Here is a 13,925-nt window from a genome sequence, read left to right as displayed (position 1 = left end):
GAACAAATTTTATTACAACATAATTTACGCATCCCATTGCAGATCGAGAGATGTTTGCAAGTGCTAATCAAGTAGACGCCATCCCAGATAAAATCAGGGAGTATGTCAACAGCGATTGCCTTTTACATAGCTATTGGAATTGCTTCTTGTGAACTGGGTATTGTAGGGCAGTGGAGACACCTCAGATTTTAACCCTGCCAATGTCACCCTGGAGATGATGATCTTTAACAAAGGACATTAACATTGGATGTGTTAACGGTATCATTGTGCTTCCCTTTTCCTGTGGCAATTGATCCACAAATAGCATACTGGAGCTGGCCCTTAGGGGAAAAAGAACAACTCGGAACTAAAAGCAACTGTAGATACTTTAGTTTTATGCCAGTTCAGAAACATGCGGAGCTGACCTGGGTCCACTGCACAAGGAGCATTACAAGAAGTGCATGTTATCAGCCACAGTGTTTTGTTTTTTTATTGAGTGCTTTAATAATACAAGTGTACATCAACTGATCCACAGTCAAAAGTGGCAGGTCCCTAAGAAATTTACAAGCACTTTTCTTTTAAGTAAATCAAAATACGTATCATCTGGTTCAACCCAGCAGCCTAGTGTTTGGGAAAAGAGCAGGCTGGTGTTAAAACACAGTCTTAGTAATGCACAGTGATTCTTAAGTTTTATGCTTTTTTTTTTAATACAAAACCGGTTCCCAGTAACATGCACCCACCATTAAAGACTTCCGTACAAAAAAATAACCCTAAACACTACATTTAAGTAGAAACAATATATAGTTCTGAGTTTTGTTTGCTTGTTTCTCCCCCCAAAGACACAACAAAGAAAAAAAAAATACATTAATACAAAGCTTTGTGACAAAGCTCTATACTATTACAGCTCCAACATTCCTTGCACTGTAACCCCAAATTCCCAATCTATATTTTAAAGATACAGTTTTCAAGTTGAACAGAAAAAAATAAAATAAAAGAATAAAAATAAAGGGGGAAAGGGCAATCAACTTTGTCACAAAATGCTTCCAAACGTAATAAAAATAAGAAGGGGAGGGCTATTGATGCACTTGGTGAATGTGCTTGCACAGGTCCAGCAGATTCCACAGCAGATTCCTATGTAGCGTATCTCTTGGTCCACTGTCTGGCCATTCTGTCATGCTCTGCTCTGTTTGTCATATATTGAGTAGCAATACTTCCAACCAGGGGGTCAGCTGCAAAGGGAGAAAACCAGTCAACCAATTGCCATGCTCTAAGTGAACTGTTCACTCTGGCCACAATGCAAAAGCAACAGCACCCATGATGCCAGATCTGAATGTTAGAATAAAGGAATAACACTGACTGAGAAGGACTGTGCCCTATCATCTGTGCCACAGACAGAAACCAAACTGACCCCCCTGATTCTGAAGGGTGTCTAATTACAATACTCCATGTTACATGTAGTTTGCAACAAAGATCTCTGAAGCAGGAACTATCATCTTCTTCGTTACTTTGCAAAGTGCTATGCACACTTATGCTACACTGTCTACGATAGTAATAAGTATCTGATATGACCCAACCCTACTTGCATTTCTGATGGGCAGATAAATGAGACAGCCTTCATTTGGATGCAGGAGTGACTCGTGGTTTCATGCAGACCTCAGTGCCTCGCCTCTTTACTAGCAAATGGCAAGATGCAGTTTGGTGGGTTTAGGAGCAAAACTTCCACTCTACCTGTCCTAATGCAAATCCAGTGTTTCCCCCCACCCCAAGGCTCCCTTACCCTTTTTGCCATTTTCGACAATGCAAAATTTGAAGGTGGAAATACCAGCAAGCTTCATGCATGCACCATTCACTCCCATGCAAAACTGTAAATGGGACTGGAGACAAGGTATCTCATTCTCATGGCATCACTTTTTTCAAATTAACAACAACATTAATAACAATAATTGATAATAATGATAATAATAATGCAGATGCTATCATTTTATAATTTCTTATTCCTCTATCACAATTATTGTTTTGCTGTTTTGTTTTACTTATTTCCTTGTTTTTATCCTGTATTTTATTCTGTGAACCGCCCTGATATCTTATGATGAAGGACTGTATATAAAGCTAATAAAATAAATGAATAAACCAACACACAGCAATAAATCCACCGAGTTGCTAGCAAGAATCAGAAAGCAGTTAACTACAATTTGCTCCCTGATGGTGCTGACACAGTTTACAAGTCAACTCTCACGACGCTTGTTTAAAAGGGACAAGCATGTGCCTGCCTTGAGTGTTCAGAAATAAAAGGCTGGCGATGTAAAGCCAGAGAGGGAAGATCTTCTCCTCGACATCTTTTGCAGATTACCGCAAGAACGTCAGAAGTTTCAGGAGCAAATACCTCTTTTTCATTTCCTCAGCACGGCTTGCTTGAGAAGAACAGCGAGGCTTTGCCAATGAAGCTGCAGCTGTGCGTCAAACTCAGTTTAATCACTGCGTATGGCTGGAGGTTAATTAGCTGCCATTCTTATTACTATTTGTTGTTCTAATGAAGATTTGCATAAATCCAAGCCTACTGGGTAACTGATACATGTCATCCCCCTCCCCTTCGCGAGGGAAAACCTGCATGTTTTGTAGTTATATTTTTGTGGAAGCACTCGCTGCTGCCTTTCCATTTGACCTGATCTGCTTCTGCCCATTAGATGAGTAGTGAACAAAGAGCACAAGGTTGCTTATCATTGCAGGGCCCCCGCCAGGTTTCTGCCTTTAAAGTGGGCTGGGGCAGGCTAAGATGAAGGGAAGGCAGAGGACACTGAAAATTGCTTCCAGCTGACAGAGAACAGAGAACGCTCTGTGTGTGTGTGTTTCTCTGAGATGTGCCTGGGGTATTCTCAAAGCAATTCCCCCACTGAAAGAAAAAAGGTAGTCAATTTGCTTCTCCATGTTCAAAATCAGATTACAAAGCATGACTAATCTGACAATTTGTTAAAATTGCACCAGACCTATACTGGGTCTAAAAGAAATGGGCCTAAAGCCAGAAAACAGCACTGCCAGAAAAAAAGATTTTTTTAAAAAAATAAATAAATTCCATCATGCTAATGTGAGTTCTCCCTTAAAAGTCCCTGTATGAATCTGTTTTGGTTTTAAAGAGGAAACACCATCCCACGAATGCACAATTGTTATAAACAAAGAAATGATCCAGGCAAGAAAGGAAAAATTCGAAGAAAGCATTTCGTATGAACTTGGCATTAAGTAGTCGGATAAACCCAGCTCACACCAGCCATAGAGTATTAATTCCATCACTTCCTATGAGCAGTTTAAACATTAATTAAGGATTGAGAAACTGGGTTAGTTCACATTACATGGAGGCTGCATTTTTATCATTTTAATATTTTACTGTTTCAATATTTTAATGTTGTTTTTTAATCTTGTTTTTAAGTTGTATTCATTCAACTTGTTTTATTATTGCTTGTTAGCCGCCCTGAGCCCGGCCTTGGCTGGCTGGGGAAGGCGGGGTATAAATAAAAATTATTATTATTATTATTATTACTATTATTATTATTACTACTACTACTACGGTGGAACCCCTGGCTTGGATGCTCACTCCTCCCTGCATGAGCTCTGTTTAGTTAGTAACTTTCTCATTTGCAGCAAACCACAACTTGACCTTTTACCCCAAAGCAATAAACTATGGTTTGCGCTCACCCTGCTAAACCAGGATTGTAAACCAGGGTTGATTCTGGTGTGCTGAGGATCATCAATGCATCATTAAACTATGTTTTGCTGCAAATCAGAAATTAACTATTTAAGTAGAATGCACAAAGAGAGGAAGAAATTAAGGAGAGTGTGTAACGCCTGAGCTTGTTCCCTAGTGCCAAACCATGTTTGAGCCATGGTATTAAATTAAGAGAAAAACTCCAGGGTGGCTGAATCAGCAGAAAATCTTTTCAGTGCAAAAAGCAATTCAATTGATTTGTCAGTGATTTCCCCCCAACTCTAGATAGAAAAATCAATAGCTGCTATCTTTACCATCGAAACATATGAAGTACTTATTATTGCAAATAAAAATATGTTACTGACTTAAATAGATTTCAGTATTGATAGCAAAACAGACAAACTACTCCATCTATTAATATTTTTGACAGCTGACACTGAATGAATAGGGATGCCACTCCCCGCCCCCCTGCACTTTAACAGAAGCCTGAAATGTAACAATTAAGCAGGAAAAGTTTTCCCCAGCATGCTCAATTTCTGCATGCCAGATTTCTGTTAAAAACACAGTAGCAGGGCTAGGCAAAAGGCTCAACTCTATGAATGCACTCAGCCTAAATTGCATTCATTACCTGCAACACAGGTACTTTTGGTTAACCATTTGCTAATCTAAATCACTGTAGTAGCTTTTCATGGATAACTGAAGATGTAAATCTGTTATATCACCATCCAGCTATATACAATACAGCACAGAAGTCTTACCAGGGTTGCAGTCTGTAAGAAGTGAGCAGATGGAAAGAAGGACTTTAGATATGGTTAATGCTGGACTCCAGTTGTCTTTTAAAATATCCAAACAAATCACTCCTTGACTGTTAATATTACAATGATAAATTCTTGTCCGGAATGTGACCTGGGGAAAACCAAGAACAACTGAGTAGATATCAAATATATCCTACTATTTATAATAAATCAAATATATACTGTGATTCGTAATAAATACAACTTGCTTCAAACTGTTTTTTATTTTGTGTTTTAATGTTGTAACCCAGCCTGGGATCTTCGGGTGAAAGGCAGGGACTAAACAAACCAACAATTATCCATGCTAATAAGGATTTCCACTCCATCATATAAACAAAAAGCTATCTAATTTGTCCAAGTTCTGGCCCTTACATAGTCAAAACAGCACCATTCTCATACAAGAGGGAGGTATCAGCACGCTTAGGGGGACCAAATGTTTGTAGAAGTAGAAGCAATTTTTAGAAGACCCTCCCCCCCCCCCCGTTCTCTCTCTCTCCCTCTCTGTGTGTGTTTGTGTGTTGAGGGCGGAGTCAAACAGCCCAATACAGTGGTACCTCGGGTTAAGAACTTATTTCGTTCCGGAGGTCCGTACTTAACCTGAAACTGTTCTTAACCTGAAGCACCACTTTTGCTAATGGGGCCTCCTCCTGCTGCCGCGCCGCCAGAGCACAATTTCTGTTCTCATCCTGACGCAAAATTCTTAACCTGAAGCACTATTTCTGGGTTAGCGGAGTCTGTAACCTGAAGTGTATGTAACCCGAGGTACCACTGTATGTCCTGAGTGTGCTTAGCATGGACTGCTGACTGACTGTTGACAGGAAAAAGCATAAAAACAGGTGGGTGGAATGGAAGAGAGCATGGCTCTCTGCACTGTGGCTGGTCCCACACGGTATCACAGAGACCTGATTGGCTTGAACAAGTTGGGCCATTTTGTATCACTGGACCCAAGCATTGGAATTCTCTTTCAGCAGAGATATATGCTGACTTTCAGGTGTCTCCTGAAGACGTTTTGATGCTAACAGGCCTGTGCAGCTATTTAAACTTTATTGATTAGCCAGTTATCTTAATAATTATTTTGTATTGTTTTTATGGTGCTTCCATAGAATCATAGAATTGTAGGGACTCCGAGGGTCATCTAGTCCAACCCCCTGCAATGCAGGAATCCTGCCCACAGCTATCCCTGGGTGGGCTCAAACCACCAGCCTTCTGGTTAACAGCCATCGTGCCAGTTGCATACATTATTGTACACCACCATGATGTTTCATGGGAGCTGGTTGAATATAAACATTTTATAAAGAAGGAAATATAAATATTATAATCCTATATAATATTTTTTTTTCTTTGTTGCTTGCTTTCTATGTCAGTATATATATGTCTGGGTCTCGTGGTGTAGGCATGTGAGTGGGTCGTTGGTTGAGGATATGAGACTGAATTATGGGGGTAGTTGCAGAACAGAGGTTGTGTTAGAAGAGTGATGTTTGAGTATCTTATGTAAGAGCATGCTTGAGAGGAACTGAGTGGAATGCACTTTTAGATGTAGTTACATTAAGTTGCATTTATGGTTGCAAAGGGGGCTGGGAATTTAATTGGATTGCCTTGCTTAACTTTATGATGAATTGCACATATGGTGGGTTGGAAAGAGTGGTTTTATTTTTCATTCAATTGGTTGCTAATTACATTGTTTCAAAATGTGGCATCTTTATTTTATTTTTTTATAGATGACTTTCATTTGTGATGTTTCATAAGATATTTTGAGGAGTTGTTAATTATGTTGTCCTGAAATGTGAAATGTTTATTGCATTTTTATAGTGAATATTGTTTTAGGGCATGCCCTACTTACCTGTTAATTGTGGTGCGCTATAATGCGCATTTTTAAAAATTATTTTTTAGTATTTGATGTTTATTATGTCCTAACATATGCAGGAAATTGCTTTTATTCTGTCTGAATAAATATTTACATAATTTAATATAAATAATACAATGCAATATGAATAGTGCAAAATTGAATGTAGATTAAATTAAAACAGGTTGGGGGGGGGAGGGAGAGATAGTTTTAACTATCCTCAAAGGCATAGTTTTGTATATCCTAGATGCTGAGTGACCTTTAGGATCTTGCATGACATGGTATAGGACAGACTTACACTTTTCCACAAATCCTCAGCTCGACAGTCTCTCTATAGAATCAAGAGATGACATTGTCAACTCAGACTTTGTGAACTCTAGTTGCATGAAACACCACAAGGTCTTCAAATGGGATTTGACATAGCAGGCTTTTAAAACAACAAAGAAGTAAAGTCTAATACATAACAACCCTAACATCGCAAATACTTTTGAAAGCCGTTGTTTTATTTCCCTCCACCCCAATTTTGGAAAAATGCCAGAATCTAACCAAATTTTAAAACTTTCCCCATCTTTGATCACTTGCACAAACCCACAGTTTTTGACTTTATTTCTTGGAGAACTTCCTTAAACTATATACACAGTACAGTGAACTCTTATATATGTCTATTTGTAAGTAATTCCACTGTGTTCATTGGGTCTTGCTCCCAGGGATGCATACGACTGCAGCCTTAATATTTTAAAAATAGTTATAATGAAGGAAAGAAAGGCAAACCATGAGCAATAACCAAGGTTTGTTCTTGAAATATTTGTCAATTCTGTCTAATGAGATTGGATTCTGGGTCTTTGACATCACCTGACAGACATCAGATCCTAATGGTCATTTTTTCTTCGTATAATTTTAAAAGCAGCCATGCACCTTTATAAGTATTTTGTTCATTTTCTTTTGTACATAATACAATTCTACACGTGTATCAAGATTGGTTCTGAAACTACTTACTTTTCAGTATAAATTATTAATTTTACTCATCCCTTACCTTCGGTGGTTTAAAGGGATAGTCTGGTGAGAAGGTAATATCAAGGAAAAAAACTCCTCCCTCATACACAGAACCTGGAGGCCCAAGTATAGTTGATCTCCATTCATAAATGTTGTCTCCCTTAGGTCCAGCACTGTAAAATAAAGTAAAGCATATTTAATAACTGAAAAATGACACTTGTGCAGCACATCAGTTATATTTTTCATAAGTATTGTTTACAAAGTGGATTAGAACTGAAAATAAATCACATTTTTGGACCTGTTTATAATTTACTGTGTATATGAGGTCATTTTCTGTACCCTAAAGTAGGTTTCCCCACCCCCAGAAACAGTTGTTAGACATTCTGTATTATTTTACATTGTCATTCACGTTATCAATTTCTGTTTCCTTTTTTTAAAAAAATAAAAAGACCAGTTAAGACATTCTCTATTAATGTACCTTGTCATTCACCTTATCACTAGGTGGCATTGTAATAACATTATTTTGGAGGATATAAAACTTGGGCACCATGACAAACAACATTGTTTCTGGACACCTAAGCCATTCCAGTAATAGATGACTTCTTTATTCCTTAATTATGACACTATGTATTGAAAGTAAAAACATACACAAAGAAAAATGATTTCTCTCTCTCTCTCTCTCATACATATTATCAGCTAAGATGTTCCTAATGTACACAGCACATAAGCACAGGTGGCAGGCATCATGACAAGCAACATTTTAAAATAGATATCTAGATCATTCTAGCAACAGAAGGCTACTGCAGCCCACAATTATTACATAATGCACTGAGAAGTGGAAACTACGCTGAAGAAAGAATGCTCAGACCAGTTAAATTATGAAATATGTTGTCTGTAATAAACACAGCTGCATAAACCAAATCCATACACACCTTACAAACTCTTTTAAGAATTCTGATTATCACAACTTACATCTAAAACTCACGTTCTTGTAATAAAAGGTAAAGGAAACACAGAAGTTTAGAAAACAGCAAATTCTCTCTTTCACACACACAATTATGTGGTAATTTCAGTCTAACTATCAAGTCTCTCCCTTCCCCAAGTTTACACTCTGAGGGCAAAAATTTAAGAAACAGCATAACTTGTTGCTAATCCCCCCCCCCCACAACTATGCACATTATACTCATTACATACAGCCAAAATATGAAAACCACAGCCCTATGAATCGTAACACATTGCTTTTTTGAAAAAACATATTTATTTTTATTTTATAATTATCAATAATGAGATTTTATCTGTAATAATGAAAAACATTCAAAATACAGGAGGTGCAGCAAGAAAACTGCTGGCACATTTGCAATGCTAAGCAAGTATGGTTTCAAATTGGAAGGGGAACCCCATGTTGAGATTCCAGCATTGCAGGGGGTTGGACTAGATGACCCTCAGGGTCCCTTTCTACTCATTTAAACCAATGAATACCCATGCTGGTTGTGGCTGATGGGATTTGGAGACTGATGGGAACTTGAAGTATCACAAGTTAAATTATACTGTGTTTCTGATGGATGCTTTCACTTCTGATACTACTCACAATAGACAATTCTAGCTGTAACTATATTTAACTATAATAATTCCTATAAAATATATGGTGACATTTGCAAGGACAGTGTTCTTATGAAAAACTTACATCTATCTACTTTAGGATTCACGCAAACTTGGGTCTCCAGTTGTTTTTGGACTACAACTCCCATCATCACCAACTAGCAGGTTCAGTGGTTAGAGATGATGAGAATTGTAGTCCAAAAACAGCTGGAGACTCAAGGATGGGAAACCCTGGTCTACTTCCAAGCTTTTCAGACCAAGAAGCTGCACTCAGTCCCAAACTGCAATGTACAGTAATACCTCCGCGAACATCCGCCTTGTCTAGTGTCCATTCTGGTGAACGTCTGCAGCAAACCCGGTAGTACCGGAACGGGTTACTTCTGGGTTTGCTGCTTGTGCATGCGCAGAAGGCTAAATCGCGCTTTGCACATGCACAGAAGCACAAACCACTCCATGAGCGTGCGTGTGTGTGCAGACACGGTTCTTTGCCCAGTGTCCTTTTTGGCTAGAGGACGGGGCTCCGGAATGGCTCCTGGCTGCAAAATGAGGTGTGACTGTATTCATTTTTTTAAAACCCCAGGTACAAAGGAAGCAAATGTCCTATATTTTTAATATTTCAAACTAAAGAGAAATTTTGTAACGTGCGCTTTTCATGCAGGGTGAAAATGCCCATAGAAAAATATTCCCTCTCTCCCCTTTGGGAGGGAGGGACATAAATTTAATGATATGCCACACAACCTCAGAGGAAGGGTGCCATTGGTGCAACACATGTCAAATCTGGGCAAGACCCAAGTATCCAGTTGAAGATCAATGGTTTAAACCAGGGATGCTAACTCTTTTCAGCCTAAGGGCCACATTGACCCACAGCCAACCCTGAGGAGGTCACATGATGAAGCAGGTGTGGCCAAAGTGCAAAGGTATGCACGTCTGAAGTTATCATTCATGATTATTACTAGTGTATCCTTAAATTCATTAGGTTATCAGTTCATTAATTCATTAAGGAAGACAGTCTCCACACCCTTCCTCCATTGCAAGCCAGAGGATCCTTTCCATTTACTACTTAATGAACTATGTGGGACGCGGGTGGCGCTGTGGTCAAAACCACTGAGCCTAGGGCTCACCGATCAAAAGGTTGTCGGTTCGAATCCCCGCAATGGGGTGAGCTCCCGTTGTTCGGTCCCTGCTCCTGCAAGTAGATAAATAGGTACCGCTCTGGCAGGAAGGTAAACGGTGTTTCCGTGCGCTGCTCTGGTTTCGTCAGAAGCGGCTTAGTCATGCTGGCCACATGACCCAGAAAAACTGTCTGCGGACAAACACCATCTCCCTCAGCTAGTAAAGCAAGATGAGCGCCGCAACCCCAGAGTCATTCACGACTGGATTTGACTGTCAGGGGTCCTTTAGTGAATTATGAATAATTTGTGCACCCAACTCCCCCACTTTCCCTCCAATAATTTATGCTGGCTTCAGCATAGGGGATGCTTACTGGTAGTTCTCTCTTTTTTGAAGTTGCTACCTGCTTTTTAAAAATCGCTGGCTTGCTCTGCCCCACCCCATAACCATCCCTGATGCCTGCCGAAGAAATATGATCTCCCACTGCTCTCAATAAGTGCTTCGTGTAGCTTTGGCTGCTCTCAAGAATGATTGAAGAGATTTTATCTCTTTGGCAGGCATCAGCCTGCAGAACCTGATGGACGCAGACGTTCTTTTTTTTTTAAAAAAAATAATTTTTATTCATTTTTCAAACATTTTTGTACAATCTACTCATACTTTATCACACAGTCATCAATTTTTGACTTCCCTCAATTTCTCTGCCAATCTTTCATTAGTTTCTATTGTTAACGCATTTCTTAACTTACTATTGCCTTTAGCCATTCCTCTACCTTTCACTTACTTCTTTTTTACAATATTTCTTAATTTTTTACAGAGACTCTTCAAAACCAACAAGCGTTGTCTGTACATCACATATGCCTTTCAGATACTCTGTAAATCTCCCCCAGTCCTCAATAAACTTTTGGTCTTTCTGATAACGAATCTTCCCGGTCAGTTTATCCAATTCTGCATATTCAGTCAGTTTCATTCTCCATTCTTACACTGTTGGAATTTCTACCTGCTTCCATCTTTGCACCAGAAGTATTCTTGCTGCTGTTACTGCGTATTGGAAAAGTTTGCAGTCTTTTCTATTAATTTCATTACCTACCAATCCTAATAGGAAGGCCTCTGGTTTTTTAACAAATGTATATCTCAACATCTTTTTCAATTCATTATATATCATTTCCCAGAAGCCTTTCACCTTTTTACATTCCCACCACATATGATAGAAAGTTCCTTCTTTTTCTTTACATTTCCAACACTTGTTACATGTTTTATACATTTTAGCCAATTTTACTGGCGTTATGTACCATCTATAGACCATTTTCATTACATTTTCCTTAAATTTTAACCTTTCATTCCATAATTTCATCCAGTCATCATATTGTATGTTATAACCGAAATCTCTGGCCCAATGTATCATTACCGATTTTACCTCTTCATCTTTTGTATGCCATTCCAGCAACATTTTATACATTTTAGACAAATTTTTATATTCATTGTTCAATACCTCAATTTGAAATTTCGTTCTTAAGGGCTGCAGAAGTGCTCTTAGCAAGGAAGTAGAAGGCAGCTCTCAATATGGAAGTGGTAGCTGCTGCTTCGAAAGGGGTTGCAAAGGATTTTAGGGTATTTATCCACCCCCCAACCCCCCCAACTGAACAGGCCAACAAAAGTTTTGGGGGATGACTAAACATTTTCTGGGCAACTGGGTATGGTTTTCCCAGGAGAATAATTGTGGCTTACATATTCAAAAGGTTATTTTCCAGTTCTGACTAATCAGAACCACTGCTTATGTGGTCAGGAAATCCAACGTTTCAAACACATAACTTTTTGAACAATCTTGGGACAGTACTGTCACTGCGGTGTTGGGCTATAATTTGGCCCCATAACTGAGCTCCTGATGAAGGACAGGCAAAAGGCAGTCTCATTATCTAGTGTCCCCCGTCCCCCCCGCTTCAGTCTTAATGCAGTAACGGCTGAAAGTCTCCCAGAGAACCTGGTTACAAAGCGGCCAAAAAATACTGCATTTTTTAAAAATAAAAAAACACAGAACAAAGTTGACGGTTATTATTTTAAGTAAACAAAAAACAAGCCCTAATAACCTCCTAACAGAATGTGCTGATTTTAATTCCTCTTCTAAACAACCTATAGTCCTAATTACTAAAATTATGAGTAATTTTGCTATTGATTTTTGTGGTCCCCGCTTGTACAGCTACCACCACTCTTTACTCTCTGCTGATATCCAAGGTACAAAGTTTTTGCTGATGAACATTGTAAAACTGTATTCTTTTTCTGGAAGGGGAGGGGAATATGCTTTTAAAAAAACAAACAGGAATCAGTAATCAGTAAGTGTAATCTACCTTGATACCATATTTTTATTTAGTATGTAATTAGTAGCAGGATCTTCTGCTGCAATGTATACTACACTAACATTAATGGAGAATTGTCCCCCCTCTTTTAATTACTATAATTCAAGATTGATGAATAAAATATTTATGTCTAAATCATTATTTCACTTTGTTCCTAAGTAAAACCTTCTTCTATTTGAAAGATTTACAATATGCCTCTAGCTTTGTTGTCCACCACGATAAATGAATAATATCAGATATTATTGTCAGTCAAGACTAATGGTGGTTCTGTTGCGAACTGCTGCTCACTATTATTCAGCAGAAAGAAATAAGATTCGATTTAGCCACAATATGGCAATATATTTTCAGGGCATTTCTTATGAAATAGTACCAGCTACAACTGTAATAATACTATTGCAATAATGTACTCAATAAGCAGAGTGTAAAAAATAACTATATCCAGAACAGATGAAGGCTTTTGGCTATGTTCCATGCCTTGCAATATAACCAAGGCATGCAATTATCACATGGCATCATGTCGTGTTCAATGCTCAACTATTCATTTTGTGTGCTGAAAGTTAATAAAACCCTCTTAATTGTTATTCCTTAGGCTCCCTTCAATAAAATATCCAAGTGCATGATTTCTTGCATATAACTGAATGATGACTACTGTTTAAAGCAGTGTATCAGTTCATTAGTCATGGTATCTGCATTAATTTTCTGTAATAGCTGATAACGTTTCACAGATTTCTAAATGGCATACTTTCCTTATAAAGTGGGATGCTGATCTTATTGTATTATGAAATCTTTTAAGGATTAGAAAACATAGTTTTTATTTTAAAGGGAAAACTGGTCTGTTTAAACAATTGAAACAGACACAGCATTGCCATTCATTCGCATCTGACAATGTCTATATCAGGAAACTAGCTGCCAAATGGAATTTAATTTACCCAGTTCTCAGTTTGAAATAACCTTTGAGTAATAAAGCACAGCTGAGACTGCTATAAGAAATAAACTAGAGAACTAATAATGAAAGGGACTTCTGCCATCCATGGAAATACCAATCACAACTTGTCTGGGAAGGTTTAATTGTTACTGAACCAAAAAGGTGGCTAACTACTCTTTATCAACCTAAAAAAAATGGATGTGCCACAGCCATAGCACACTTTCTAAGCATGCCTAAGAAGAAAGACCCTGTAAACAAGAAATAATGGAACACAACAAGCTGCAGACTACCAGGCAGGGAATATTTTCCAGCACTACCTGGAGATACTGGGAACTGAACCTGGGACCTTTTTCATGCAAAGGTGATGCTCTACCATTGAACTATGGCCCCCTCCCCCCCAATTCATATATAAAATGTAAGAAGTGAAATGCACAGTCCTTCAACATCAGATGGTCAAGCTAGTATTTTTCCAGATTTTCCATGATATAATTACCGGGAAAACTACCTAGTGGTACTGTTGAGAGAAACTTAAAATGAAGTCACACAAATTAGAACAAAGAATTAGATAGGATAAGTCACATTTTTCAGACTCTGTCTTGTTGAAAACCCCACTTATCTAATTTTAAGGAAGCAG

At 38.3% G+C, this 13,925-nt stretch overlaps 1 protein-coding gene across 2 annotated transcripts in view; it reads right to left on the bottom strand.

The window, feature by feature from the left end:
* Window positions 1-439: 439 nt before the first annotated feature.
* LOC309325694 (ubiquitin-conjugating enzyme E2 E2) overlaps window positions 440-13,925 on the bottom strand; it is a 127,281-nt gene continuing 113,795 nt past the window's right edge. For both annotated transcript variants that reach the window (XM_081833953.1, XM_081833952.1), the window contains 3 exons: window positions 7,347-7,479; window positions 4,435-4,582; window positions 440-1,208 (listed from right to left, as the gene is read on the bottom strand). In XM_081833953.1, the coding sequence (XP_081690079.1) occupies window positions 1,111-1,208; window positions 4,435-4,582; window positions 7,347-7,479 (379 nt within the window). In that variant the 3' untranslated portion in view covers window positions 440-1,110. The remainder of the gene's footprint in view (window positions 1,209-4,434; window positions 4,583-7,346; window positions 7,480-13,925) is intronic.

Source organism: Podarcis erhardii (genome assembly GCF_964252035.2).
Source record: "Podarcis erhardii genome assembly, chromosome: 12".
NCBI lineage: Eukaryota > Metazoa > Chordata > Lepidosauria > Squamata > Lacertidae > Podarcis > Podarcis erhardii.
This window is presented reverse-complemented; position numbering and strand designations above follow the sequence as displayed.